Here is a 27,377-nt window from a genome sequence, read left to right as displayed (position 1 = left end):
ACACCCTTTCTCTCTTCTCAAACCTCTAATACAGGGGTCCCCAACCCCCGTGCCACAGACTGGTACTGTCTTGTGGCCTGTTAGGTACTGGGCACCACAACAAGAGGTGAGCAGCAGGCAAGTGAGCAAGTGAAGCTTCATCTGTGTTTATAGCTACTCCCCATCGCTCACATTACTGCCTGAGCTCTGCCTCCTGTCAGATCAGTAGTGGCATTAGATTCTCATAGGAGTGTGACCCCTATTGTGAACTGCCCATGCAAGGGATCTAGGTTGCACACTTCTTATGAGAATCTAATGCCTGATGATATGTCACTGTCTCCCGTTATCCCCAGATGGGACTGTTTAGATGCAAGAAAACAAGCTCAGGGCTTCCACTGATTCTACATTATGATGCATCATATAATTATTTCATTATATATTACAATGTAATAATAATAGAAATAAAGTGCACACTAAATGTAATGTGTGTGAATCATTCCAAAACCATCCCCTTACCTCTGACCCCGGTCTGTAGAAAAATTGTCTTCCACGAAACTGGTACCTGGTGCCAAAAAGGTTTGGGGACCACTGCTCTGATACCTGACTCCCTCTCCTAATTTTCAGCTCATAATTTTATATCCTACTTTACCCCTGCTTTTTTTTTTTTTTTTTTTTTTTAACTTTTAATATCTTTTTAAGATACAGAATCTTGCTGTGTTGTCTGGGCCATCAGAAGGGAACTTCCACAAACTCCCACCATCACATCCACCCAACCATCAGCGTTTGTGTCTGTATGCTCTGCATTCTTGCTTATCTTCATAGAAGATAACCAGCTCTTCACTATACTGAACCTCATTTCCTCTCATCTGCTTAAAGACATAATCCTAGCAATTCTGTCCTTTCCTCCACCATCGACAGCTTTTCCCTTTCTACAAGATCGTTTTTGTCAGCCCACAAATATCCTATTATTTCTCCTATCTTAAAAAGTTCTCTTGACCCTGCTTTCTCTATTTGCCTCGCTCAATTTCTTTGCTTTCTTTTGTAGAAAATATTTCAAAGTGTTGTCTGTACTTGCTGTCTGCACTTAGACCTTTACCAACTGCCACTCCAAGCGGAACTGCTTTGGTGAGGTCAGCACTGACTTCCACATACATACAAATCTAATAGTTGGTTTTTCTCTCATCATCCCATTAGGAGCATCTGATACAAGTGATGACCTTCTCTGCCTTGATACATTTTCCTTACTTCGTTTCCAGGATACTACATTCTTTTGTTTTTTCTCTTGCCCCACAGTCTATTTCTCTGGTGCTACTTCAACCTGATCTCTTGATTTTGGGGTGCCCCCAAATCCTCTCCTCTTTTCTTCTCTACCTATATTTACTTTATTATGATCTTACCAGTTTCAGGTTTTAATGTGACTTACATTTCTTTATATGTCCAGTCCTTTCTCCCAGACACACACACATACACACACACACACACACACACACACACACATACACACACACATATATATCCAATTTCCTACTCTACATCCCCTCTCGTATGTCTAATAGACATCTCAAACAGAAATAGCATGTTCAGAACAGAACCTTCTATTACCACAGCCTTCCATATCTCAATTGATGGCAGTTACTTAATTCTAGTTGCCCAGATCAAAATTAGGAGATCATATTGGGTCTACCTTCAGAATATGTCCAGAATCCTAACTGTATTAGTCTGTTCTCATATTGCTATAAAGAAATGCCTGAGACTGGGTAATACACAGAGAAAGGAGATGTTTAATTGGCTCATAGTTCCACAGGCTGTATAGGAAGCATGGCTTGGGAGGCCTCAGGAAACCTTTACTTGTGGTGAAAGGCAAAGCCAGAGCAGGCATCTTCACATGGCCACAGCAGGAGGAAGACAGAGAGCGGGCAGGCGCCACACACTTTTAAACAACCAGATGATGTGAGAACTCTATCACAAGAACAATACCAGAGATCCAAATCCACCCCCGTAATCCAATCACCTCCCACCAGTCCCCACCTCCAACACTGGGGATTTCAATTCAACAGGAGATTGGGTGGAGACACAGATCTAAACCATATCACTAACTTTTAGTAGTTACCTGTTTTCATGGCTACCAGTTGAGGATGAACTGTGGAAACTGTGAGATACTCAGCAAAATCCAGTCTTCCTTTCTTTGGAAACCTGGCTAGCCTAAATTTCCCCAGCCTCTTTTAGGTACTTATGTCAATTTGACAGTTTTCTCTAGTGGAACAGACATTCACTTTAATGCTGGACCCATTAAAACTTTTTGCCAATTTAAATCCTGCTTGCATTCAGATAAAAACATCTCCACAAGGAGACGGTGTAGCTACAAGATGGAGGGGATATGGATGTAGGACAGTTGTCTTGCCAACCTGAGTACATATACAGGAATGTTATATAAACAAGTAATAAACTTATGTTGTGTCTAGTTATTATATATTTAGGTTGATTTGTCATAGTAAATTATCCTACCTTACCACACAGTAATCCCTCAGGAGGATTACTGAGCTAGTTCTTAACTGATCTTTCCCCTGATAGTCTATTCCCAGCACAGAGTAATCTTTTTGAAACCACAGTCAGCTCATGTCACTCATCTGCTCAGAACTCTCCATTGGCTTTCCCTTTCACTCAGAGTAAAAGCCAAACCTTCACAATGCATTATAAAGTTATCTCTAACTCATGTCTTACTACTTCCTTGCCTCCTCTTCTCTGCCCCCTTTCTGCTTCAGCCCCACCAGTCTTCACGCTCCTCAGATACAGCAGGTGTGATCCTTTCTCAGCCCTCCCGCTGACTCCTCTTCCTGGAATGTTCTCTCTGATACACACTTGGCTCATTCGTTCATATCCTTCAAATCTTCCCAGCGAGGCCCATTGTGACCACTATGTTAAGAATTATACTTTATCATCCCCCCAGCATTCCCAGTCTTTTCCTGTTCTACTTCGTCTTATCTTCACAACACTTTTTCCTTTTGTTACATGCTATATAGTTCACTTACTTATTATTGTTTATTGCTGTTTTCTCTTAATAGAATGGAAGCTCCATGCAGGTGGCAATTTTGGTCTGTTTTGTTTATCAGTATTTCCCAGGTTCCTGGAACAGTGCTTGACACATAGTAGGTGCTTAATAAAGACTTCTTAATTGAATGGATGGGAGGTACAGTGTGCTTGTTTTATACTTAGTCCTTTTTAGAGGACATGTTCTGCTCGGTGGGAGCATTGAGTTTGGCACAGGAGTGGGAGGAAAGCACTCTAATTGAAATTAGAATTTGGCCACTGGTTGCACTATGTGCTCACACAGCCTATTTTGGTTCCAAAAAAATAGATTCACATGCTCATATATCTTGGTGTTGTGATAATCTGTTATTTAACACTTATAATATGTTTTGCAGATAGAAGCATTTTATATGAATGCTGAGTGATAGCTGTGAATTATTGAAACCAACCATTTATTTAAAAATCATCCTATCACTCAAAGGCTTTTTTTTTTTTTTTTTTGGCTATATATTTCTTTTGAAGTGGTCTTTTAGTGCTGTCTTTTGCTCCTGTTTAAAATTCAGCTGTAGTAAATTCCTATAATTGTTTGCTACCTAGGCATCCATCTTGAATATTAAGTTGGACTTTTTCATACCAGAAACAGGGCTTAGTCACCCTTGACACAGTTTCTATTTCCCTTCCCCCTGCCAGTTTCTTAATGTTGCCGATCCAGATATTTGCCTTATGCAGCCTCCTTTGTTGACCTCCCTTCGGGCCAGCTAGGTGCAACCTACTTGACTTGCCCCCTCTAACCCCCATACCCTGCATGGGCTGCCCAGATATGTCTCATTGACCACCTCTGAGCCATAGCATGACTCCATGGAGCTCATGCCTGCTTTCTGTAAGCCCGCTGGTAACACCCTGGGTCGTAATAAAGTGCTTTGATCTCTTCTTTTCTCTCTTGTGATCTGACCTGCTGGTTGAGCATGCAGGTGGCTTCCTCACTTTTCTGGCATTTTGAGGTGTGCTGTCCTCTTCTCTGCAATAATCACCGAGTAATACACTGCTTCTGTTGTGTCATGCACTTTGCTTTTTTGTGTTTCCTTCTCTGTGTCTCACCTGACTAATCCATACCTGACTCTCCTGGTCAGGGCTCTCCTAGAAAGTGGCTATCTTGGGAGAAATAAATTGGACACAGGTCAGACAAGAGCCACAAGTGTATCTGCTGGTATAAACAAGTTTCCTGTGAGAGGGACACCTGGTCATGGGTCAGAGACTTAGGCATTAGGCCATCAACTGGATAAAAAAGCATCCTGTGAAAGACAAGCTATGTACATCCGTGACCACCACTTCCCCTGGAACCCTGTTAGGGCCAGGCTTGAATTTATAGCCACTCTCCAGAGAGAGACTACCCCATCACTAAGAGGAAAACACACATCAGAGTTCACAAACAAGTAGTAAGATATGCATTGGAGTCAAAGTCTGTAGTGTCCTAATGTAGACACACATTTGTAAAACTGAAGATCACAGTGACAATTCCAAAAGGAACTTCTTACCAGTTAAATAAACAGATTAGTAGTTTCCACACCTTAACCACTACTGGTTACTTGAATCTAAGATAGGAAAATAGTGAATACAAAGACGTTTGAATTATCAAACTTATGTATTATCCTTTTCCAATGCAGTCTGATTTTTTGAAAACTGAAAACCAAAAAAGTAATCTTAAGAAGCTGAGTTTTTCGCAAAGGTTTTTCTCAAGTTTTTTCCTTTTTTTAAAATAGAGTCTCACTCTGTCACCCAGGCTGGAGTGCAGTGGCGCGATCTCAGCTCACTGCAACCTCCACCTCCTGAGTTGAAGTGATTCTTGTGCCTCAGCCTCCTGAGTAGCTCAGACTACAGGCACGGACCACCATGCGTGGCTAATTTTTGTAGAGGCAGGGTTTCACCATGTTGGCCAAGCTGGTCTTGAACTTCTGACCTCAGGTGATCTGCCTGCCTTGGCCTCCCAAAGGGCTAGGATTATAGACATCAGCCACCATGTCTGGACTCTGCAAGTTATTAAGTAGTATTTATAGAGTCTTAAAGAAAAAACTTTTAAATATTCTTTATTGAATTAGTAAAATTTGATCATAGTGAGCTAACTTACTTGGCATGCTGAAGGTTAATGGTTTTCTTTGAGAAAATGGAAAACACAATGAAAAACAAGCTGCATTTCTAGTTCTGGTAACTAGAATGATATAGCACTGAGTAGGAAGGCAGGTATCTGAAAGTCTGCTTACTACAAATGGAGTAATAAAAGTAAAACAATCTGTGTAAGTTTCATAACATATCTGATTCTCATTTTCCTGATTTTTCACCTGTAAGTCACTTCCAACTCTATGTAGCTCTTTGATAAGTATTCCTCCACTTTGCTGCTACTCAGTTTTTTTCTTGAAGATTTTGTAAGTTTAAACTTTATTGATTTATTGTAAGTTGAAGCTTAGCTGTTACCATATTGATATTTTCTATGGCTTAAAGTGCAGTGAGAAAAATAATTTAGAAAACATAGTGAAATATGTGTTTCAATGGAGAACTGCATTGTCTGCATGCAGCACATTTTCCCAGGTTATCTGTTTCTAGTCTTTCATTGGCTTTGGCTTATTTTAAACTCTGTAACTTGTAGATAACTGGTAGTAATGCATTTATAGACATGTACATTTTGCCTTGTTCAGCGAAGTTTCAGTCATATACCTCTGCCATGCCTACCATTGTGGAAAAACTCATTTTGCCCTTATTTGCACATTCATTTCAAAATTTCTAATTTATAAATGTGTCTGTTCTTCAGATTATCTTTTGAACTGATTATATCATCTGCCTGATCCCCTCATTAATGATTACAATTAAGCTTTAATGTGTTTATTTTTATATACGTATGAGTCATAATTTTCCTTTGTGAATTCTCTTTAAACAACAGATCCCTTACTTTGATTTTTTCACTTAAATATAACTGTATCTTAATATGATGAATAATTTATAAGAAACTTGTAAAGTTTGTTATTCAGTTCTAATTTTGATTTAAAATGTGATAGCAGTGTATATATAGAATTACTATGATTATTTTCCTAAGCCACGAGGCAGTGGCAGTGGCTTCTGTTTCTCTTCCTCCCTGCCCTTCCTCCTTCCTTACTTTAGTATAAGAAATTAAAATAGATCCAAAGCTAGAGTTGAATGCTGACTGACTTACTAGCCTTTAATTCGGAATATAACTCTGTAGATAGCAAATATGAAGTGCATATTGTTCTTCCTTTTCCCTTTCTCCCTCTCCAGACAACTGAGCCATTTTGAAGTACAATGCAGAACCAAATCTTCAGTTGAGAATACTTATTTTTTTAATGTATAATCTTTATATACATATTCTCTAGATTGTTACCTGAAAAAAAGTATTATTTTGTCAGTGTAGTCATATTGTTTTATGTATGTAATGTGCTAGCTTTTAAGAAGCATCATATAGACTTCCAGACTAGGTTTAAAATGCTGAATTGCCTGCCTATGTGTATCATTTTTCACAGGGTGAAGAAAGAAGATAATGATTCCTTTGATTTCTGACCAGATCACTACTGCTGTAGGCAAGAACAACGTTAAACATTTTTGAAATTTTATAAATGTTTTAGTGGCATTACCTGCAGAGTTTTGTTGTTGTGGTTTTTTGGGGTTTTTTTTTTTTTTTTTTTTTTTTTGGACTACTGTCTTGAACTGTAGCCTTGGAAAAGTTTCCTTACTAAAAGAAATAACATTGTTAGGGAGAAGAGAAGGGAATTAACATTTATAATACTTTTATTGTTTATTTCTACTGTTTTCAAATTTCCTGTGGAGAGCAAAATACTTCTACATTAAAAAAGCTTTTATTGTCTTTGTTGAAAATAAGATATAAGAAGTCAGACTTTAATTTGAAAAAATATAATGTAGTGAATTAGATTAAAATGTTTATGTATGAGGAAAATAGGCCTAGCATGGTGGCTCACGCCTGTAATCATAACATTTTGGGAGGCCAAAGCAAGAGGATTGCTTGAGCCCAGGAGTTCAAGACCAGTCTTGGCAATGTGGCAAAATCCCATGTAAACCAAAAGTATGTGAGACAGGTCTTAATTAATTTAGAAAGTTTATTTTGACAGAGTTAAGGTCGTGTGCTTGGGAGGCAGGAGTCTGTGCCTTTCTCTAAAGATGATTGTGAGGGCATCAGTATTTAAAGGGGAAAGGGCAGATATTGAGGAAGGAGGAAGGAATTTCAAAAAGGTGTAGGTAGACAAGAGACAAATGGTTGCATTCTTGAGTCTTTGATCAGACTTTCACCAAATACACAATTTACCTTGCGAGGGGGAATAGGGCAATAGTCACTTATGCCTTTGTCTAGCTCAGTGAATCTGCATTTTTCCATCAGAGCAAGCAGTCAGACATGCATTTGTCTCAGGTTGGCACAGGAATGACTTGGAGTTCTGTCCTTTGTCCAGTACTTGTGAAAATAAGCTATCAATTTACATTACCAGGGTGAAAGTCAAGAGGATTAAATGAGAGGCAGGTTTGCCTGATGCAGTTCTCAGCTTGACTTTTCCCTTTGGCTTAGTGATTTGGGGGTCCTGATAATTTATTTTTCTTTCACACCCATCTCTACAAAATTTAAAAAAATAATCAGCTTGGTGTGGTGGCATGTGCCTGTAGTCCCAGCTACTCAGGGGTCTGAGGTAGGAGGATTGCTTGAGCCCCAGAATTCAAGGTTGCAGTGAGCTGTGATCCCCACTGCACTCCAGCCTGGGTGACAGAGTGAGACCTTGTCTCACAAAAGAAAAAAAAAAATGAAAGTAGTTCATTGTGGGTAAAACTGCACAGTAAATGTTAATTTAATGAATTTCATTGATATTTTAAATATTGTAAAATGATCTGTTCAGTTATTTATTGAATTCCTATATTGTACTATGTATTTTATGCCACATTCAATAATGGTAGATTAACTTAAAGGTTTTTTTCTCCAGTGAAATAGCATGTAGCATTTATGCAAACTATGTTATTGTTAACAGAAAAACCAAACACTGTAAAATATTTTAAAATTCATTCTGAGCCAATATGAGTAACTAAGGCCCAGAGCTCTCAAGAGCTTGTAAGAAAATGTGCCTGAGGCAGCTGGGTTAGTTCACATTTATACATTTTAGGGAGACAGAAATTATGGGTAAAATCATAAATCCATACATGGAAGAACATTGGTTCAGCCTAAAGAGGTGGTATATCTTGAAGTGTTATAGTCATAGGTGGATTCAGATATTTTTTGATTGGCAGTTGGTTGAAAGAGTTAAACTTTGCTTAAAGACTTGAAGTCAATAGAAAGAAATGCTTGAGTTAAGGTAGAGGGAGTTGTGGAGACCAAGGTTCTTGTTATGTAGATGAAGCCTCTGGATAGTAGCCTTTGGAGAGAAAAGATGGTAAATGTCTCTTTTAGACCTTAAAGGTGTCACATTCTCATTTAATCACTCCTAGGTCCAGGAAAGACCTAGAAAGGGAAGGCCTGGATGTATTAATGGAAATTCTCCACAGTTGCAAATTCCCCCACAAGGGATGGCTTTGCAGGGCCTTTTCAAAATATGTCAAAGAAATATATTTTGGGATAAAATATTTGTATCTCCTTTAGAATCTGCTATCTGTCATATGATACCATACCAGAGCTGGATTGGAATTTGGTATCTTATTGCCACAGTCTGTGTTGTCAGCCTTATGATCTCTATTTCAGTGTTAATGCTGGTCAGTTGTGCCTAAACACCAAAAGGGAGGGGGGTATGAGGAGGTGTGTTCAACGTCTCTTCCCATCATGGCTAGAAATTCAGTTTTTCAGGTTTCTTTGGGGCCCCGTTTGGTCAAGAGGGAGTCCATTTAGGTGGTTGGAGACCTTAGGGTTTTTGTTTGTTTGTTTGTTTGTGTGGTAAAACATTTTATAGGTACCTTTTATTTTCAGTTAGAAATCATTTTTCTTCTCATTTTTCCTACCCATTTTATGGTATCATGAAAAAATGTTAACTACTAAATACAGAAAATTAGAGAAAGTGAAGCATATAATTCAGTACAAGTACTCATTTTAAAACATATCTTAGTTACATTGAGTTCAACCAGTTTTAGTCTGTAAATAGTTTCTTATTAATTTATAAAACTTAGAAACAAGCATATAAATGTTTGTGTAAGCATAAAGATGTTTTTCCTATAGTATGTAACACTTGAAATTCCTCATTTGATGTATTTGCAAGTAAATTAATTTGGGGTTATTAATAATCATTTTTATATTATGAATTCCTTAATTTAATTATCCAAGTAATGTTATATTGTCTCTGAGTTTGAAAAGATGATTCCAAATCACTGAAGTAATCATACCTTAGATATCAGCAAAACATCTAAATGCTATTGTAGAGGAAGAAAAACTTCTCTACCCTATTAGGTTCAGTAGCTGCGATTTTTGGACTATACTGCCAAAAGGCAGATTAACAGGAGAAAAGGTTTATTTCATATGCACATGGAAAGGGGGATATCACAGAAAATAAGTGAAAACACCAAGAAGGCAGTTAGACTTGGGGGTTATATACCATTTTAACAAAGGGTGATAGAGATAAGAGACTAGACAAAGAAAAAGGGATTTGGGCTTGGCAGGGTGGTAAGTTGTGGGAAGGAAATATGTAGTAGATAAGGATTTTTAGTAAGATTTGTTATGCAGACTCAGGTCATCTCAGGAGATTAGAATTGTCTGGAGTTGGTTTCCTCTTCCTAGTATGGTGGAAGAGTATGTCTTTACATTTCTTTACAAATGTAAATTTCTTTTACAAAAGGGAATTTATGCTGTGTTTTTAGACAGAAAGGGGGAGTACAGAAAGCATCTATGTTTGATGTTTCTAAATTGCCTTCAGTTTAAAATAATTCTTTTTTTTGTTTTGTTTTGTTTTTTTGAGATGGAGTCTCGCTCTGTCGCCCAGGCTGGAGTGCAATGGCATGATCCCGGCTTACTGCGAGCTCTGCCTCCCGGGTTCACGCCATTCTCCTGTCTTAGCCTCCCGAATAGCTGGGACTACAGGCACCTGCCATCATGCCCTGCCTGGCTAATTTTTGTATTTTTAGTAGAGACAGGGTTTCACCGTGTTAGCCAGGATGGTCTTCATCTCATGATCCGCCTGCCTCAGCTTCCCAAAATGCTGGGATTACAGTATGAGCCACTGCGCCCAGCTAAAATAATTCTTATGCCAATATACCATGTTTTAGGGTAATGTATTGTGATCCCCTTTACTATCTAGACATGAGAGAAAAAAAATCTAAACTTAAGTTTTGATTGACATTTCAATTATAAAAATACAGAAAAGATGAAATTGGTGTGTGAATTTTATTTCTGATATAGTGCTTATTATATATAAAATGCTCTTAATTATCAGTGCTTACCTAATTTCCTTTAATTCAGAATTATTTTGGGTAAAGCAAATAATTATTTAGTAACATAAGGCCATAATCAATTGTTTTCTGAAGATGATTACATAGGCAATTAATGGAAGCAGACTATGGACTTACTGTAGGACTACTGAATAAATAATCAGTATTTCTCTTAGATTGGGAAATGTAGTGGATTGCCACACCATTTGCAGCCACCAATCTCACTACTGTCACCACTTACATGTACTTGCCCAGGATTTTCCTTGGTATGTAGAGTATTTTCAAAAACTCTCCTTTAACTTCAGTGCCATATACCTTCAACTACCTTCAAAGTTCTCATGATTTGAAGGAAAGGCCATGATCTCTTCTCAAAATGTTGGGAGACCCCATTCTAATGTGTCTCCAGCTTTGATATTAGGTTACACAAAAGCTAATCTTAATTTATATTGTTAAAGGTAATATTAGGTATATAATTAATGTATGAATACATTTTTCTTGAAGAGTTATGATATTATGGTCAAGATTAAAGTTCCTTTTATGCCTTTTCCTTGGCCCCCTCAGGTCTGTTCTCCACCCACTTTCCTTGAGGTAACAATTTGAATTTAGTATGCATACTTCCAGATCTCTATTTATGCCGTAAATACATATCATGTGTATATGTGCTTTTTCCTAAATGGTGTCATTCTGTATTGTTATTTCATAATTTATGTTTGTATTCAATAGTTTGTCTTAATGATTTTGCCATATTAGTCCTGATAGATCTATATTATTGCTTCAAACTGTGTATGTTATTTATATTATAAATCAGGTTAGTTATTGCCCTATTGGTGTATATTTAAAATATTTCTGTTTGTTTATGTATGAGTGAATGAATGAATAAATGAATGACAGGGTCTTACTCTGTCACTCAGGCTGAGAGTGCAGTGATGTGATCATGGCTCACTGCAGCCTCAACCTCCTGGGCTCAGGCAATCCTCTCCTCTCAGCCTTCTGACTAGCTAGGACTTCAGGCACGTGCCACCACCAAAAAAATATTTTTAAAATATTTTGTAGAGATGGGGGTCTTGCTATGTTGCTAGGCTAGCCTTGAGTTTGTGGCCTCAAGCAGTTCTTCTACCTTGATCTCCCAAAGTACTGGGATTACAGGCATGAGCCACCATGTCTGACTGCCCCATTTTAAAAATGACTATGTCAAGCCTGTAATCCCGGCACTTTGGGAGGCCGAGACGGCTGGATCACGAGGTCAGGAGATCGAGACCATCCTGGCTAACATGGTGAATCTCCGTCTCTACTAAAAAATACAAAAAACTAGCCAGGCAAGGTGGCGGGCACCTGTAGTCCCAGCTACTCGGGAGGCTGAGGCAGAACGGTGTAAACCTGGGAGGCGAAGCTTGCAGTGAGCTTAGATCCGTCCACTGCACTCTAGCCTGGGCGACAGAGCGAGACTCCGTCTCAAAAAAAAATGACTATGAAGAGTGCATATGAGAACATTCTTATTCACGTTTCCATGTGTACATGTACACGTATATCTTCCTCTAGAGTAAATACTGAGCATCTTCACATTTTTAGTTGGAAAGAACACTGCTAAATGATTCTTTGGAGTAACATTTTATCATATAATGCTATAGAAAATTAATTCTCTAAGACTTAAACATTGAAGTTTCATCTTCGTAAGCAAAGATTTATTCTCAAGCAGTTGCCTGACCCCACTCTATAAGCTCTGGACTAAAACTAGAATAGCCATCATCTGTAGCTGTAGGAGTCAGCTGGCATATTCTTAGTACATTGAGTTTTATGAGCAGAGAAATTATTACGGAACAAGGCCAAATCAGGTGGAACTCACCTCGGGAAGATAATAAATAACCTGACTACAACCTCACAGATAACAGAAGATTCATGAGGGATAAAGTATTATTTAAGTATATGATATGGTTTGGCTGTGTCCTCACCCAAATCTTATCTTGAATTGTAGTTCCCATAATCCCCATGTGTTGGATGAGGGACCCGGTGGGAGGTAATTGAATCATGGGAGCAGTTACCTTCATGCTGTTCTCGTGATAGTGAGTGAGTTCTCACAAGATCTGATGGTTTTATAAGGGGCTTTTCCCTCTTTTGCTTGGCACTTCTCCTTGCTGCCACCATATGAAGAAGGACCTGTTTGCTCCCCCTTCTGCCATGGTTGTAAGTTTCCTGAAACCTCCCCAGCCATGCGGAACTGTGAGTTAATTAAACCTCTTTCCTTTATAAATTACCCAGTTTCATCACGTATGTCTTTATTAACAGTGTGAGGATGAACTAATACAGTATAATTTTTATGAAAAGTTAAAATCATGACTCTCCTATAGATATGAAAATGAACACATGTTAAAAATTTATTTTACTCGTAAGATAGGAGAGAACTAGGCAGATGTTATAATCAGTTGAAAGGAAAATGCCAAAAACTCTTATATGGAGTCAAGGAATATTGAGATGAATTGCACATGGAGACAAAACTAGTTTTTCCACTGGGAGAGAGGGTAGGGGAAAAGTCAGTTCAACCACCAATATGCAGGAGAAAATGTATCTATTAGTTACCTACAACTTAGGCAACACCAAAATAGCTCAGACACAAGGCACTGGGCTAGAATCTGATAAACCAGTAGGGTATGCTATAGATTAGGTGTCCCCAGTCCTCAGGCCATGGACCAGTACCACTGTGTGGCCTGTTAGGAACCGGGCTGCACAGCAGGAGGTGAGTGGTAGGTGAGCCAGTGAAGCTTCATCTGCAGCCACTCCCCGTTGTTCACATTACTGCCTGAGCTCCGCCTCCTCTCAGATCAGCGGCCATATTAGACTCATGGGAACATGAACCGTATTGTGAACTGCACATGCCAGGGGACCTAAGTTGCATGCCCCTTATGAGAATCCAGTGCTTGATGATCTGTCACTGTCTCCTGTCACCCCCACATGGGACCGTCTAGTTGCAGGAAAACAAGCTCAGGGCTCCCACTGATTCTACATTGTGGTGAGTATATAATAATAATAGAAATAAAGTGCACCGTAAGTGCAATGTGCTTGAATCATCCTGAAACTATACCCCTACCCCTGCCCCGGTCCGTGGAAAATTTGTTTTCCACAAAACCAGTCCCCGGTGCTAAAAATGTTGGGGATCACTGCTATAGATGAAGAACAATTTTTTATTGAAACAAAAGTTTTTCTATGCTGTGAGTAAATATATCAAGTTTGCTGAAAACAATACCAGACTTGGCACGCAAGCTATATGCAGAACTAAGGGAGAAGATCACTGAAAAGATAGGCTTTGAGTTGCTTTGGGAACTGCCATATTTAACCAAATTCACATGAGTCAGTGTTAAATAGACAGAGGGCGTGTTCCCTTTTTGCCATTCTTAAGAATCCCAATTGTGCCTTGAGTCCCACTGTTTGAACAAGTAACCTTGAATAAGTTACGTAATCTCTCGGATGCTCAGTTTCTCCACTACCATGATTCTGCAATCTCACTAGTTGGTGTATACCCAAAGGAAATGAAATTAATATGTTGATGAAATATCTGCACTCCCATGTTTATTGCAGCATTATTCATAGTATCCAAGATACGGAACCAACCTAAGTGTTCATCAGTTAATGAATGCATACAGAAAATGTGGTGTATAAATACATAATGGAATACTGTATATTCCATTTCAGTATACAGTGGAATACTGTTTATTTCAAATTGAATACAAAAGGAAGTCCTGTCATTTGCAACAACAGGGATGAACTTAGAGGACTTTATTTATGTTAAGTGAAACAAGGCAGGCCCAGAAAGACAAATACTGTATGATCTCACTTGTGGAATCTAAAAACGTTTAATTTGTAGTAGCAAGAAGTAGAATAGTGGTTATCAGTGGCAGAGGGAAGGAGAAGGAAAGAATGTGGTTGGGGAGGGAATTCAGGAGATACTGGTTAAAGGATACAAAATTTCATTTAGGTTGGAGGAATATGTTCAAGAGATCTATTGTACAACTTAATGACTATAGTTAATAACAATGTATTATATACTTGAAAATTGTTGAGGGTAAATTTTATGTGTTCTAACCACAAAAAAATAAGTATGTGAAGTAATGTGTGTTAGTTAGCTTGTTTTAGCCATCCTACAATATATACAAATATCACAACATCATGCCATATACCATAATACACCACACATACCCCTTTTATTTGTTAATTATAAGCACATTTAAAAGAAAAGGTGAATTTTGCCAAGAAAAATAAATAAAATGAGGATGATAGTACTATTTCATAAAAGTAGAATAATTCCTCTTATTTTGAGGATTCAGTGATCTTTAAATGTAACTAAACGCGTAGCAAATAGCAAGAGCTCAATAACATAGTACGTGGTGTCATCAAAATACCTACTAGGGAAAAGCTTTTTTGCTGTTCCTGTGATTTTGTAGTCAGAGTTGGCATCTTGTCATTCAGGACTCAGTTTAAATGTCACCTCAGAGAGAGCTTTGCTAACCACCCAGCTTAATAAGTACCTCACTGGTCTTCCCTTTTGTTACCCACTCCTATTTTCATTACAGTATTTACTACTACTTTCTATTTTGTTTTTTAAACTTCTTTATTATCTGTCTGTCACTATTAGAATGTAAGTTCCGAACGAATTTTGGTCTTATATAGTACTGTGTCCCTGCAGGTAGAACAATGCCTGTCACATATTTGCTGTTCAGTGAGTGTATTTTGAATGAGTGGGGTACATGCCCTCAATCTTCCTGTGAAAATTCCTGGGCATTTATCTTGCTGGGGCTTTTCTTAGCTATAGCCAGCACGCATGCCCTGACAAGCTGTGGTGAGGGAAGAGATGATGGGAGAACAGAAGGGCAAGAGTCTATGGAGATGCTAACAGAATGGAGAGTCTGGAGCAAGAGGGAGAGGAATAGCAGGGGAGGATGGGGGAAAAAGCTACAATTGAGTGTGTCACAATTGTGGCTATATGTTTTGGGGTGTTATGTTTACTCTTGAATAAAGTGAAATTTTTTCAGCTCATTAGATTCTAGAAATTAAAGATAGTTTAGTCCAACTACATACACAGCATTTTATAAATAAGAAATAGGTCTGGAGAGATGAAGTGACCAGTCCAAATGGCACAGGTAACCTGCTGGTAGAACTGGGACTCCATACTCTGTTATTTGAATTCTTTTTTTAATATATGCTTTAGTTTGTCACATGCACAAAATGTTGAATTATGTTCTGCACATTTGCATTTTTACAAATATGCCTTTTTTCCCCTTCCCAATAGGTAGAAAACAGACCAAAGTATTATGGAAGAGAGTAAGTATGAATTATTAGAAATAATTTTATAGATTGGCATATGTAAAAGAGACAGGGTAAATGGATGCTTTTAAATGAAAGCAAGAGGAAGAAGTATTCAAGTTCGGTGGAGTGACATTTATTTCTTAAAAATTTCTAATGTGATCTAATTGGTGAACAATATAGACAATAAAGACAAGCATAAAAAAGAAAATAGCATGGGAAAATGTACATGCAATAATGTTAAGGATGCAAACCATACAAGTAAATAATCTTAGATGTATATGAGAAAAATGTACATATTTGTGTTTTTCTGTACATGTATATCAGACATATAGACATGTACATATGCACACATGTATGTACAGTGGGATGTGAGTGATTTATTCTATATATTTTTATTTTTCAGATTTTCTTAAATAGTATGCATTTATTATGAGAAAAATATAATTCATGCTACTGAGAAACAATTAATGTTAACAATTTGAAGTATTACTATCTGAAGAAATATTTTCCCAATGGATTTGAACCAAATTGAGATATTATACATACCATTTTATAGCCTGATTATTACCATTTAAAATTGACAACGAGCATTTTTCTGTTTTGTGAAAAATGCAATGATTTTTAAAGTCCTTAATTTTTCAGGTTATTGAAAAACAGAAATGTAGCACTTTGAGGAAAAGAATAAAAATCACTCATAATCTCATCATTCCTCAAAATTGTTTTTTATGACTGGAGATCATATCAGATAAAAGTATACGTAACAAATATTTTTAAATTATTTCAAATTCTATATGTTTTCAGGACGTAGGAATGGATTACAGATGCACACCTATGAGTTGATGAAAGGGTGATTTCAAAATTAAGAACCACTGGTATTCTACAGTACAGTTGTATTGTAATTTATATAGTCATTCTTCTGCTTTTGGTGTTATAGGTTGCTTTTAAACTATACTATTGGAAGTAACACCATAGGAAACATCTCAGTACATGGGGTCTTGGGGGGTTAGAAATTTTTGATTAACTTGTGCAAATAGTTTTAAAATTCTTTAAATATATTGTCAAGTTTTGTTTCAGAATTTGTTTTCTTTTAAGTTAATTGAATTTTTTTTTTTTTTTTTTTTTTTTTTAAGATGGGGTTTCGCTCTTGTTGTCCAGGCTGGAGTGTAATGGTGCGATCTCGGTTCACTGTAACCTCTGCCTCCCGGGTTCAAGCGATTCTCCTGCCTCAGCCTCCCGGGTAACTGGGATTGCAGGCACCGCCACTACGCCCCATTAATTTTTTGTATTTTTAGTAGAGACGGGGTTTCACCATGTTGGTCAGACTGGTCTTGAACTCCTGACTTCAGGTGATCCACCCGTCTCGGCTTCCCAAAGTGTTGGGATTACAGGCATGAGCGACTGCAATGAGGTTTTAAAAATTACAAAACCTCCTGGGTTCAGGCGGTTCTCCTACCTCAGCCTCCCGAGTAGTTGGGACTACAGGCACCTGTCACCACGCCCGGCTAATTTTTTGTGTTTTTAGTAGAGACGGGGTTTCACCATGTTGGCCAGGCTAGTCTCAAACTCCTGACCTCAGTTGATCCACCCGCCTTGGCTTTCCAAAATGCTGGGATTAGAGGCATGAGCTATTGTGCCTGGCCAGTTAATTGAATTTTTAAACAAATAGATAACTATATTTTACCAACTGTATTATTTGATATTATGTAAAGTTAAAATATATACCAATGTGCTAAATAGCAAGGGATAGGTTACCATCTCCTTGCTTCCAGCAGATTCAGAGCATTAGCCTTTGGACCTAGTTCTCAAAGATTGGGAAATTTATGGAGATAAGAAATTCAGGAGCCCATTGTAAACCTAGCTGTCATGATTTGAACATGCCTACTGTGAACTGTTTGAAGACTTAAATTGAGAGACTGAACCATCCCTATCAGGAAAAACTCCAGAAAATTTCCTCTTGTCCCTCATAATGTTCCTGAATTCTTAAAGTGCCATTTCAACGCCTTTTAAATGTATCATTCCAAATTCAAGTGACTATTGTTTCTTTAGTACCAGTAAAAGCTGCAAAATTTCTTTTGAGCAGTGGGTCATTGCGGTTATTGTAGGGGAGGAAGACTTTCCCTCTACCTCCTATGTTTGAGAGCTGGGTCTACGAAATAAGCAAACAATGTGCAGATTAACGGGAGAGAAGGTATACAAATTTATTAATTTTTAATACTACTTGCACAGGGGCATCACAGAAAAAAATAAAGTGAATACCACTCCAAAAAGTGAGATTTGAGAGTTTGTATGCCATCATAACGGGAATGGGAGGGAAGTTTCTGGCCATTGACGGGAAGGTAAATGGTAGTTTGTGACAGAGTTTGTCTGAGTAGGTTGTTGACTTTTAGTCTCCTCTCCTCTATAAGAGTCAGTCTTCCCTGGTTGCTGAAACTGATGGGAGGGCATTGATAACAATTGAGTTCCTTTTGGATGATCTGTCTTTAGGTAGATAGGGAGAGTCAGAGAAAGCCTGTCTCTGCATTTGATATTTTTTAAGTGCCTTCAGCTCAAAATACTTGATACAGCAAAGTGGCATATTTTGGGGTGACATGCCCTGAATTCCTTCATTATCTTTGAGTTATACAAGGACATATAGGTTCTTTGTAAATTGTAAATCGCTATACAAATGTAAGATGGTTTTTTATTTTTAATATGTGTCACCGACATTTTTTTCAGTATTTTATGCCAGATTGTTATAGATTCATCTGTGTTTGTGTAAAGAGCATGTTATTTATGTTATTTATGTTTATTCTTTCTCTATTTTTCTGTGTTAATCAAAGATAAGGTTTTAGCAGGGAATGAAAACAAGTATTATACTTGTTTGCTTTGGGCTTGAGTGTTCAGTAACGCAGATTATGCACATTATTGGGCAATCATGCCAATTAAGGACAACCCAGGGTCCTGGAAAATTGCCAACATGGACTCAGAGCCAAAATTTTGGAGCAGTGCTACTAATGGGAAGAAAGGAAAATAGGATACATTTCTGGGTGTTTTTTTTTTTTTTTTTTTTTTTTAAGAAAGCCGTATGGTTAAATGGATACATAAGAAAGGAATTGTCCTCTTGAGAGAGGTGGTTGATCTTCCCTTAGATGGTTGTGGATTTTGATTCCATGGTTGTTAACTGGATTGGGTAGTCCTTTGGTGCTGCTCTTATCACCACAGAGAAGCTGGCTGGGGGCCAGGCCCAGAGAAACACAAGCATAGTTAAACCCAAGTGCTTCCCCTCCATTATGTGGCAGTACTTGTCTAGAAAACAACAGGAGAAGGTGGTGGTAGTGGGATGTTGTTTTATCTTGTTTTATTGAAAAATGTAGAAAGCACAGTTTCTGAATAGACTTTGTTTCTTAGGTTTCATGGCATGATCTCCAGAGAAGCAGCCGACCAGCTCTTGATTGTGGCTGAGGGGAGCTACCTCATCCGGGAGAGCCAGCGGCAGCCAGGGACCTACACTTTGGCTTTAAGGTTGGTCATGGGCCTGCAATTACTACTGTGCTTTATTTAAAACTCTCTTAATAGAGGGCTTTCAATTTTAAAAGCATCCAGCATGTAATTTAATTGGTTCTTGTTTTCTTGGGATCTAATTACCATTTTAATAGCTTTGAGACCCTTTAAAAATTCCTCGTGAATGGTAGCACTCAGTGATTAAGAATAGAGAAACTTTAAAAAAAATTTTTTTTTTTAAGACGGAATCTCACTCTTGCCAGGCTTTCAGTGGCATGATCTCGGCTCACTGCAACCTCCGCCTCCCGGGTTCAAGCGATTCTCCTGCCTCAGCTCCTGAGTAGCTGGGATTACAGGCGTGTGCCAACACTCCCAGCTAATTTTTGCATTTTTAGTAGAGACGGGGTTTCACCATGTTGGCCAGTATGGTCTTGATCTCTTGGCCTCGTGGTTCACCCACCTCAGCCTCCCAAAGTCCTGGGATTATAGGCATGAACCACCACACCTGGCCTGAACAACTTTTAAAGCATTTTGTGGGAGCTGCTTCCTTCCATTCCATCTTACCCCTTCTTTACTGTTTGTCTAGCTTGTCAGCTTCCATCAATTTCTTGAATAAGGAAAGAGACCAAGAGAAAAGATCTTCATAACTTGTAAAGCTAAAGTCAGTGCCATCTCTCTTAGGTTGCCTTTTGGTTGGAGCAGTTTTTCTTGGGAGCTCTTGGCTCTTCCCTATCAGCTGATCTTCACTTAGTGTTTTGGCTGTTCTTAGCTTACAGTACAGTGCCCAGAAACAAATACTCCTGTTAATCCTGCAATAATAACCCAACAGTAAGAACAGTAATACAAGAGCATACTTATCCATTGTACTTACCTTATGCCAGGCCTCTAACCTCATTTAATCCTCACAACAACTCTGTGTATTGTTATTACCCCCCATTTTACAGATGAGGAAACAGACGACCTGGATGGAGATTGAGTAACTTGGTGAAGGTCACACATTTAATAAGTTGTACTGCTGCTATTTGAACCCAGATTGTCTGACTTCGGAGTCTTTGCTCTTAATTTTTCTACATTGCTGCCTCACCAAAGGCTTAGAGTAATTATCTGTTGTCTTTGTTCATCCCTTTATTTGTTCATTCATGTATACATTCATCTATTTGGAAAACACTTAAAAGCAGAGACTTCTGAAGACAGAGATCAAATATATGAAATTTCTTTTGGTAGTCACAAATAGAGGATAGAAAGTTGATGTTAATGTTTAGGACTAACATGTCTAATTCTTTCTCTAATCACTTATACCTGTGTGAATGAGCAGGGCCTGCTCTGATTCCTGTCCACAAGATTTGATATTAATCTTTCTGTTAAATAGAATGATGTAATTCAGTATTATTTCATACTGAATGCTGAAATAATTAAATACTTGGAGAATAGAGCTTGCCACAGGAGTTCATGGAAATTTGCTTTCTATGGTAAATTATAAAGTGTAAATTCCCCTTCAATTACTTAATTATACTGTTTTTTTCAGGTTTAAATTGTGGTATATAGGAAAAAAAATTCTGGTATGGTAATTCAAATACCTATTTAATTTATCATTAATTGAAATAGAAGACTGATTTGGGGCAAATCACAGAATTTCTTGAAGTTGGTTTCTTCATCTTTCTACTCCTAACATACTATAATTCTGGAATTCTTCACCACTGTATTTCCAAATAGTCTGGTCATCTGATTGTCTATGGTAAACAGCCTTGATGTAAATGCTGGTGGTCCAGAATAAGGAAGGAAGAAGGTGAGGTAAAATGAGAAACAGAAACCTCTCTTTCTTTCCCCTTGGTTGCCATTTCCCCTGCATTTCTCCAGGATCACATAGAAGTTATAAAACTTTAATTTGAACTCAATTTTTCCTAACTGCAAAATTCAGGTACTTTCACCACATTACACCACATTGCCTATCATCTTATATCTGTCACACAGTTTTCACCAGCTGATACCAGCAAATATTTGAAGGCTAAGGATTTAGTTTGGAGAAAAGTAGCACCCGGACCTTCCTATCTCTTTCTCATTCCTGCCTTCTTGCCCTCTCTCTTTCTACTCATGGCTTTACATTTATAATCACTTCCCATCCACTTTGGCCCAGTAAATCTTGATGGTAATGTTTCAAATTCATATCTCTGGGGTAACTTACAGCCTTTCTTTTGTTACTGAAAATTGCCATAAAATCATTACTTGGAAAAGAAATAATAGTGAGTAAAAGGGGGCTGTAATGGTCATAGATAGAGGAATTTTACTCATAATATACATTGAGTAATTTATGTGCCCAAATATGATTGACAGTTTCCTTGTTTTAAACTTATTGTATGGCTGAGAAGTGTTAGGCAAAATCTGAAATAGAAGTTGTATTGATATATGTATTATTCTTATCTGATACTCGCATTTCACCTGATGATTCTCCCAGTTCACATCAGTTTGTTTTTAACCTACACATAATCCATTAAGGGGTATCCAGTTTGTCTATTTTATACCCATCAGTGTTCTTTATGCATTTACTGTGTCAACTGGGGCCTCTAAAATTAGGAATAAGTCCTTGAACTTGATTCCTCGTAGACACCTCAATCTCAATATATCTAAAACTGAACTCAACGCTTTTCTCCCAAATATGCTGTGGTATCTATATTTCCTTTGTTAGCTGGTGACACTATTATCAGTCGATTCCATAAAACAGAAACCAAGAAATTATTTTCACTTTTTCTTTTAGGTATATTTTATTGTATATTTGTAAGGCCTGGCACTATTCATCTAGAGGCCCCTACCTTACATTATACCACACACTGTACTTCATATCAAATACATATTTTCTGCTGTTAAAATTGTGTAAAGATTTTATGTAAATTGCTTTTGAAATTAGCTTTAGTTTTATAATTTTCTTTTTTTGTGTTTTGGAGCCATATCTTTCATGTTTCATATTTTTTATATTTTTGTATTTCTCACTTTTCTTAGACCCTGGCAAGCCCTGGGTACTGTACCTGTATGATAATGATTAAGAGGACTTTTTCTTTCTTGCTCATGTCACACAGCCAAGTCCAACAATCTTATTTATTAAGTATTTCTCAAAATTACCCCTCCTTTTCAACCCTAAGCCACTTCCTGGACTAGTTGAGTAACTGCCTAAGAAATACCTGTGTGTCCAGCTTCATCCCTCTGATGTATCCTCCCCAGTAATATAAATGATCCACCTGAAAATCCGATGGTGTGATCAGCGAGGTTGTAAGGTTAAGGAAGGCACAGAGTTTCAAAGAACACACCTCCCTCACACATTGGCATCTCTCCTTGACTTAAAAGGGACTAGCCCTCCACTGAGGACCCTAATGAATGCTATGAGGTGCTCTTTAGGGAAGTGTGTATTGTATGTGTGCTGTCACAATACCAACTATCTGCAGTCAGAAAAGAAGTTTTCACCATGTGGCATGTCAGGTGTTCTATGGGTGAGATATTTTTTGCTCTTCATTTGCATCTTCTTCCATGCCCCATCCAGCCTAAATTTTAGGCTGAGCCTTGTCTGGCTTTCCTACCTATGCTCATATTCATCTCTTGACTCAGGAAAAATGATTTTGACTCAGTGAAAGTTTGTCACACAAGGGAAGCATATAGACAGACATTTGCATGTTCAGAGTGTGTAGTTGTAAAGAAGATGCTAGCCAGGCACTTGGTTATGACTCATGAAGTGTTTCAAAGTGATTCTCAAATTTTCTGTATGCTGATTTTGACAACATTTGTATTCATTGTAGTTTAATGAGATATGGCAAATATCAGTTACAAGTAACCTAAAATAATTTAAGCAGTTTGATTGAAAACACATGGCTTTCATCATTTTAGAACTAATTATTTAAAAGATATGTTTTATAAGGCACTCTAGTTTTTCTCACTAAAAGAAAAAAATACTAGGTTGAGTTTGGACGTTTTCTATGGGCCATTTTTCTGGTTTACTATTCCTGACTTCTGCTGTTTCTGATCTGCTGTTAGACCCATCCATTGAGTTTTTAATGTCAAATACTATGTTATTTGGTTCCAGAATATTCATTTGATTTTTGGAAATAGTGAAGTTTAAGGAGGTGAAAAACCTTGTGGAGAGCTAATATGAGTGAATATATGAAATCTTTTAAATATTTGATATCTACTTTCTCATTGTCACCACTGTCCTGGATAAAAACCCAAACAATTTATGGGCATAAATGCAATCATAACCCATTCAGAACTAATTTTTTTCCTGCTGTTTTTATCTAAACATTTTATTTTTGGGGGGATTGCTGTAAATGCCAAAAGGCCTTTACTAACTCAACAAATTTGTATCATTTTTATCCTAATGACTGTTTACTTTTCCTCCTTTAACAAAAATAATGCAAATAGGTGAATTATAGCCTAAAATTAAGATCTTTCTATTATTTCTCCTAAGTCATCCATGTATTGCAGAGCACATTTGCTTAGACTCTCCAAGAGTTTTCTTGGAAATTAAAAAAAAAAAAAAAAAAAGAATTCTTTATCACTATTGGACATTTAATATGGCATAAGACTAAAGTTTTGCATTAACTTTGACTTATTATTGGGCCCTCTGTCAATGTTGGCTCCCTTTGATATAAAATACCCCTTTTTCACAATGACTTGAGCTGCTAAATTAGTTCATTTTTACTAAGAAAAATAAATCTTGTGTGTATTTTACTAAAACTGGAAAAAGGAACATTTAAAATGTTAACAACTTAAACAGGAACACTTTCTATGTAATGTATAGATTGAAAGAATAGAGGAAAATCAGAGAGAATAAGGAATTGAGATTTTAAAAAAAACTATCAGAAAAGAATTGCAGTTACCCACTCTCACTGTTAGCACTTTGGAAATGAAGTTGTAGTGTAGACTTTAGAATTAGACAAACCTGCATTCTAGTTGCCTGACCTTATTTTGTATATTTAACCTTTTCATGCTGTAGTTTCCTGTTTATAAAATGGGGATAATAATCCCAGTATATCTCAAAATAGACCCTTTAAAATTCTGTTATTAGCAGCATCTGACTTTCAAGAATCATATTCTGTATCAATTGAGATGCTTTCAGCCGCAAGTATTACCTGACATTCAAAATAAGCAAACTCTGCCCACTTAAACATAAGTTATTTAAGGTAATATCTCACATACTAAGTTCAGAAATGTAATAATAACATAGATGGTCAGTATTCTAGTGATGTTGTGAGGGACTTGTGACCTTTCTGTTTGTATTCATGGCTAGTCACAGCATCAGCTTCAGTCTAAGGTTGATTTTCCTGGCGGTCAAAAGGTGGCTGCCAGTGCAATCAGAATTGTAAGCTTTTTTGTTTATGCCCAGCAGGAGAGTGTAAGGGAACCTCTCTTCTCTCTTGCAGTATGCATCCTTTCCTTCAGGTTGATAGGGCTAGCATGAGTCTGCCTTTCCCATTCCTGGACCAATAACATCTCAGGGAAATGCATGTACTGATTGCTTGTCTAACCTAGCACCTGCTCCTAGAACTGGGAAATGGGTCAGCTTCTTCTGGAAGATAAGGCTTTGGAAGGAAGAATGAATGACCAAACAAAATCTGGTTTTCTTTTCTTGTTTTAAGTGAAGGAAGAAGGTTGGAGGAAGGAAGGGAACGTGTATACCGTTTAGATAGTTAACCATAGCCAAGTACAGGCTGTACTTAGAAAGCAATTTCTTTGTTAGGCAGATCAACCCATGGTGTAATTTTTCAAATATTTTAGCTCTGGTTAATCTCTTACTAAAGTTGTATATCTAATTTTAGCTTTAGTAAATACTGTAGTAAGAAAATCAGGTGTGAGTTCCAAAGACAGTTTTATGTGAGGGCAAGCATCAAAGAGTTTTGTAAAACATGTTTTGATAATGTTCTTTTGTCTATAATATTTTAGAAATTTGATTTGAAATGTTGTTTTCCAAACTGACTTTAGGTCAATATTTTAAAGGTCATATGGAAAACCTAATTATATTAATAATTTTAGCATAATGAAATCCATAGATTTTTATTAATATCTAAAAAATTTATTCCTGGTATGTCACTAATATGTGTCAAGGCCTTTACATGGAAATTGAAGGGGCTTGCTCTTCACTGTTAAATTGGACAATTGAAATAATTCTCCAGATTCTGAATTATCAAAAGAGCAGCACTTATTGAGCTTTTATATTGTGCCAGATACTATTCAAGTGGGTCAAGAAAGAAGATATTTAAGCTAACTCTTAAAGGTAGACTGGCTTACCAAGTAAAAGGGTAGAATATGATGAAAAACAAGCATTTTGGGAAGAAGAAATGGTGCCAGAATGTAGAACACCATGGAGCATTTCGTGTATGGCAGTCTGTTGAGGGACTGGGAGCAGGGGAAATTGTAGCACTTTGTGTGCCAGGAGAGCCTAGAATTTCATGCTTAAGAATTTGGACTTTATCTGTAGGAAATTGAAGGCTTTTGGTAGAAGACAATAAGGGTTACATTTACAGTTTAGAAAGATTTGCTGGAGGAATTAGAATGCTGAGTGGAAAGGGTGGTAGGAACTATGTTTTACCAGAATTATTTAGATGATTAATTTAGTAAGCAGTTTTTCTTTGGCTATGGAGAACTGATATTTAAAAGGTCTTCTGTATACCATATAGATTTTAAAGAGTTCACTTTGAGGAGAACTGTTAACTCCAAATATGGCAACTCCAGAGACATTTCTGTTAGTCTGACTCATTTTAGCTTCTCTAAATTGGGAGAGGAACAAAGTGACATGTGCAAGAGTCTTGATAATCCCCAAACTCTGTATCTGGATATTTTAGGGCATATTTGGACATACTCCAGAGAATGCCTTATACCTACAATACTTGGCACTTTCCTGTTGATTTTATGCTGACAATAATGTAAGAATTATTTGGAAAAATTTTAGTAATTGAGAACAAATGATAAATCCTGTAAAAAACATGATGTTTGGGAAAATTATATTTTCTTTTAAAAATATGTCACATTTCATAAATTCAGAAACATAACTTTTATCAATCTGAAAAATAAAATTTATTATACAGAATAGTATGTATATAGTATCATATTACTTATATAAAATTTCATACCTATAGGTGTATATTTAAGTAGAACAGTGTCTAAAAGAATGATCATCAAAATGTTTGGTGTTTATTGCTTAGTGACTAACTTAAACACGATTGTTACTTCTTTGTATTTTTTGAGTTACCTAATTTTTTTTTTTTTACAATGAACATGTATCATTTTATAAACAGAAAAAAACAAAAGAGCTATTTTTATTTTGAGAAGAAATGAAGACATTAGTTGTAACCTTGGGTCAAAACAAAAGATGATACCTCCTAAATCTCCAAAGATTTGACACTAAACAGAATGTATCAATTTATTTAAATAATTCCTTGGAAGAAGGATTGGTCAGCCCTGGGGCAATAGAAGGAAAAGTCATAGAGGCCTCTGTTCCATCCAAGGTCTATATGGGAAGGGAGTCTTGACCAGCATTGGCAGTGCTGTCGCTGGCATGGAGAGGAAGAAGGAGCCATGTGGGTCTCTCTGCCATTAAACGTAATCAACTGAATGTTTTTTCCAGTAGTAGTTCCCAGAGCCTATGAGTATTGTTAATAGGAGTGTACTGCATTTCCCAAACTCATTTGGTCATGAGACCCCCTTTCCATGGACTTTCTCAGTGGAACACACTTTGAGAAATGTTCCATTCAACATTCAATCCCTCAGTTCCTCTTGCTCTGGACCTCATGCTCACCAAGCATGGTTTCCCATGTTGTCTGTCTACAGAGTGGGAAAACTTAAAATATATAGGCTGAGTGCTGAGAGCCTTTGAGTTATTATTTCTCATTTTCAATTAACAAATTAAGATTAAGTGCTGGTACTACCGGGAGGAAAAGAAGGAAGAAAATCTACCAGGTTTCTTCTGTTTGGTAAATTCAGATAAACATGTACTCCCCAGCCCTCATTTTTTCCCCCTTTTTAAAAGACACCCTTTTTTGATCAGTGAACCTAAAACCACTGCTTATTAAAGTGTTAACTTGATAGAGAAAAAACGTTAAGGGTTAATTGCCTCACTGATCCTTTTTCTTCCTGTTTTCTGATTTTTTTCCTGGACCAAAAAAGACTTGCCTCCTATCCAAAGAGTGTCATGAAACATCTACTGAAGGCAACCA

General features: G+C 37.2%; 1 protein-coding gene across 7 annotated transcripts in view; it reads left to right on the top strand.

Moving 5' to 3' along the window:
• The window catches only part of LOC105483204 (chimerin 1), a 199,196-nt gene that overhangs the window by 66,985 nt on the left and 104,834 nt on the right, over positions 1-27,377 (top strand). For 4 of the 7 annotated variants that reach the window (XM_011743917.2, XM_071072971.1, XM_071072968.1 and 1 more), the window contains 2 exons: positions 15,689-15,720; positions 19,093-19,206. In XM_011743917.2, the coding sequence (XP_011742219.1) occupies positions 15,689-15,720; positions 19,093-19,206 (146 nt within the window). Of the gene's footprint in view, positions 1-6,533; positions 6,587-10,971; positions 10,999-15,688; positions 15,721-19,092; positions 19,207-27,377 lie in introns of all 7 variants that reach the window. The other 3 variants (XM_071072969.1, XM_071072970.1, XM_011743918.2) reach the window with 2 other exon arrangements.

This window comes from Macaca nemestrina, chromosome 11 (assembly GCF_043159975.1).
Source record: "Macaca nemestrina isolate mMacNem1 chromosome 11, mMacNem.hap1, whole genome shotgun sequence".
Classification (NCBI taxonomy): domain Eukaryota; kingdom Metazoa; phylum Chordata; class Mammalia; order Primates; family Cercopithecidae; genus Macaca; species Macaca nemestrina.
The sequence above is the reverse complement of the archived record's forward strand: the minus strand, read 5'-3'. Positions and strand labels throughout refer to the sequence as shown.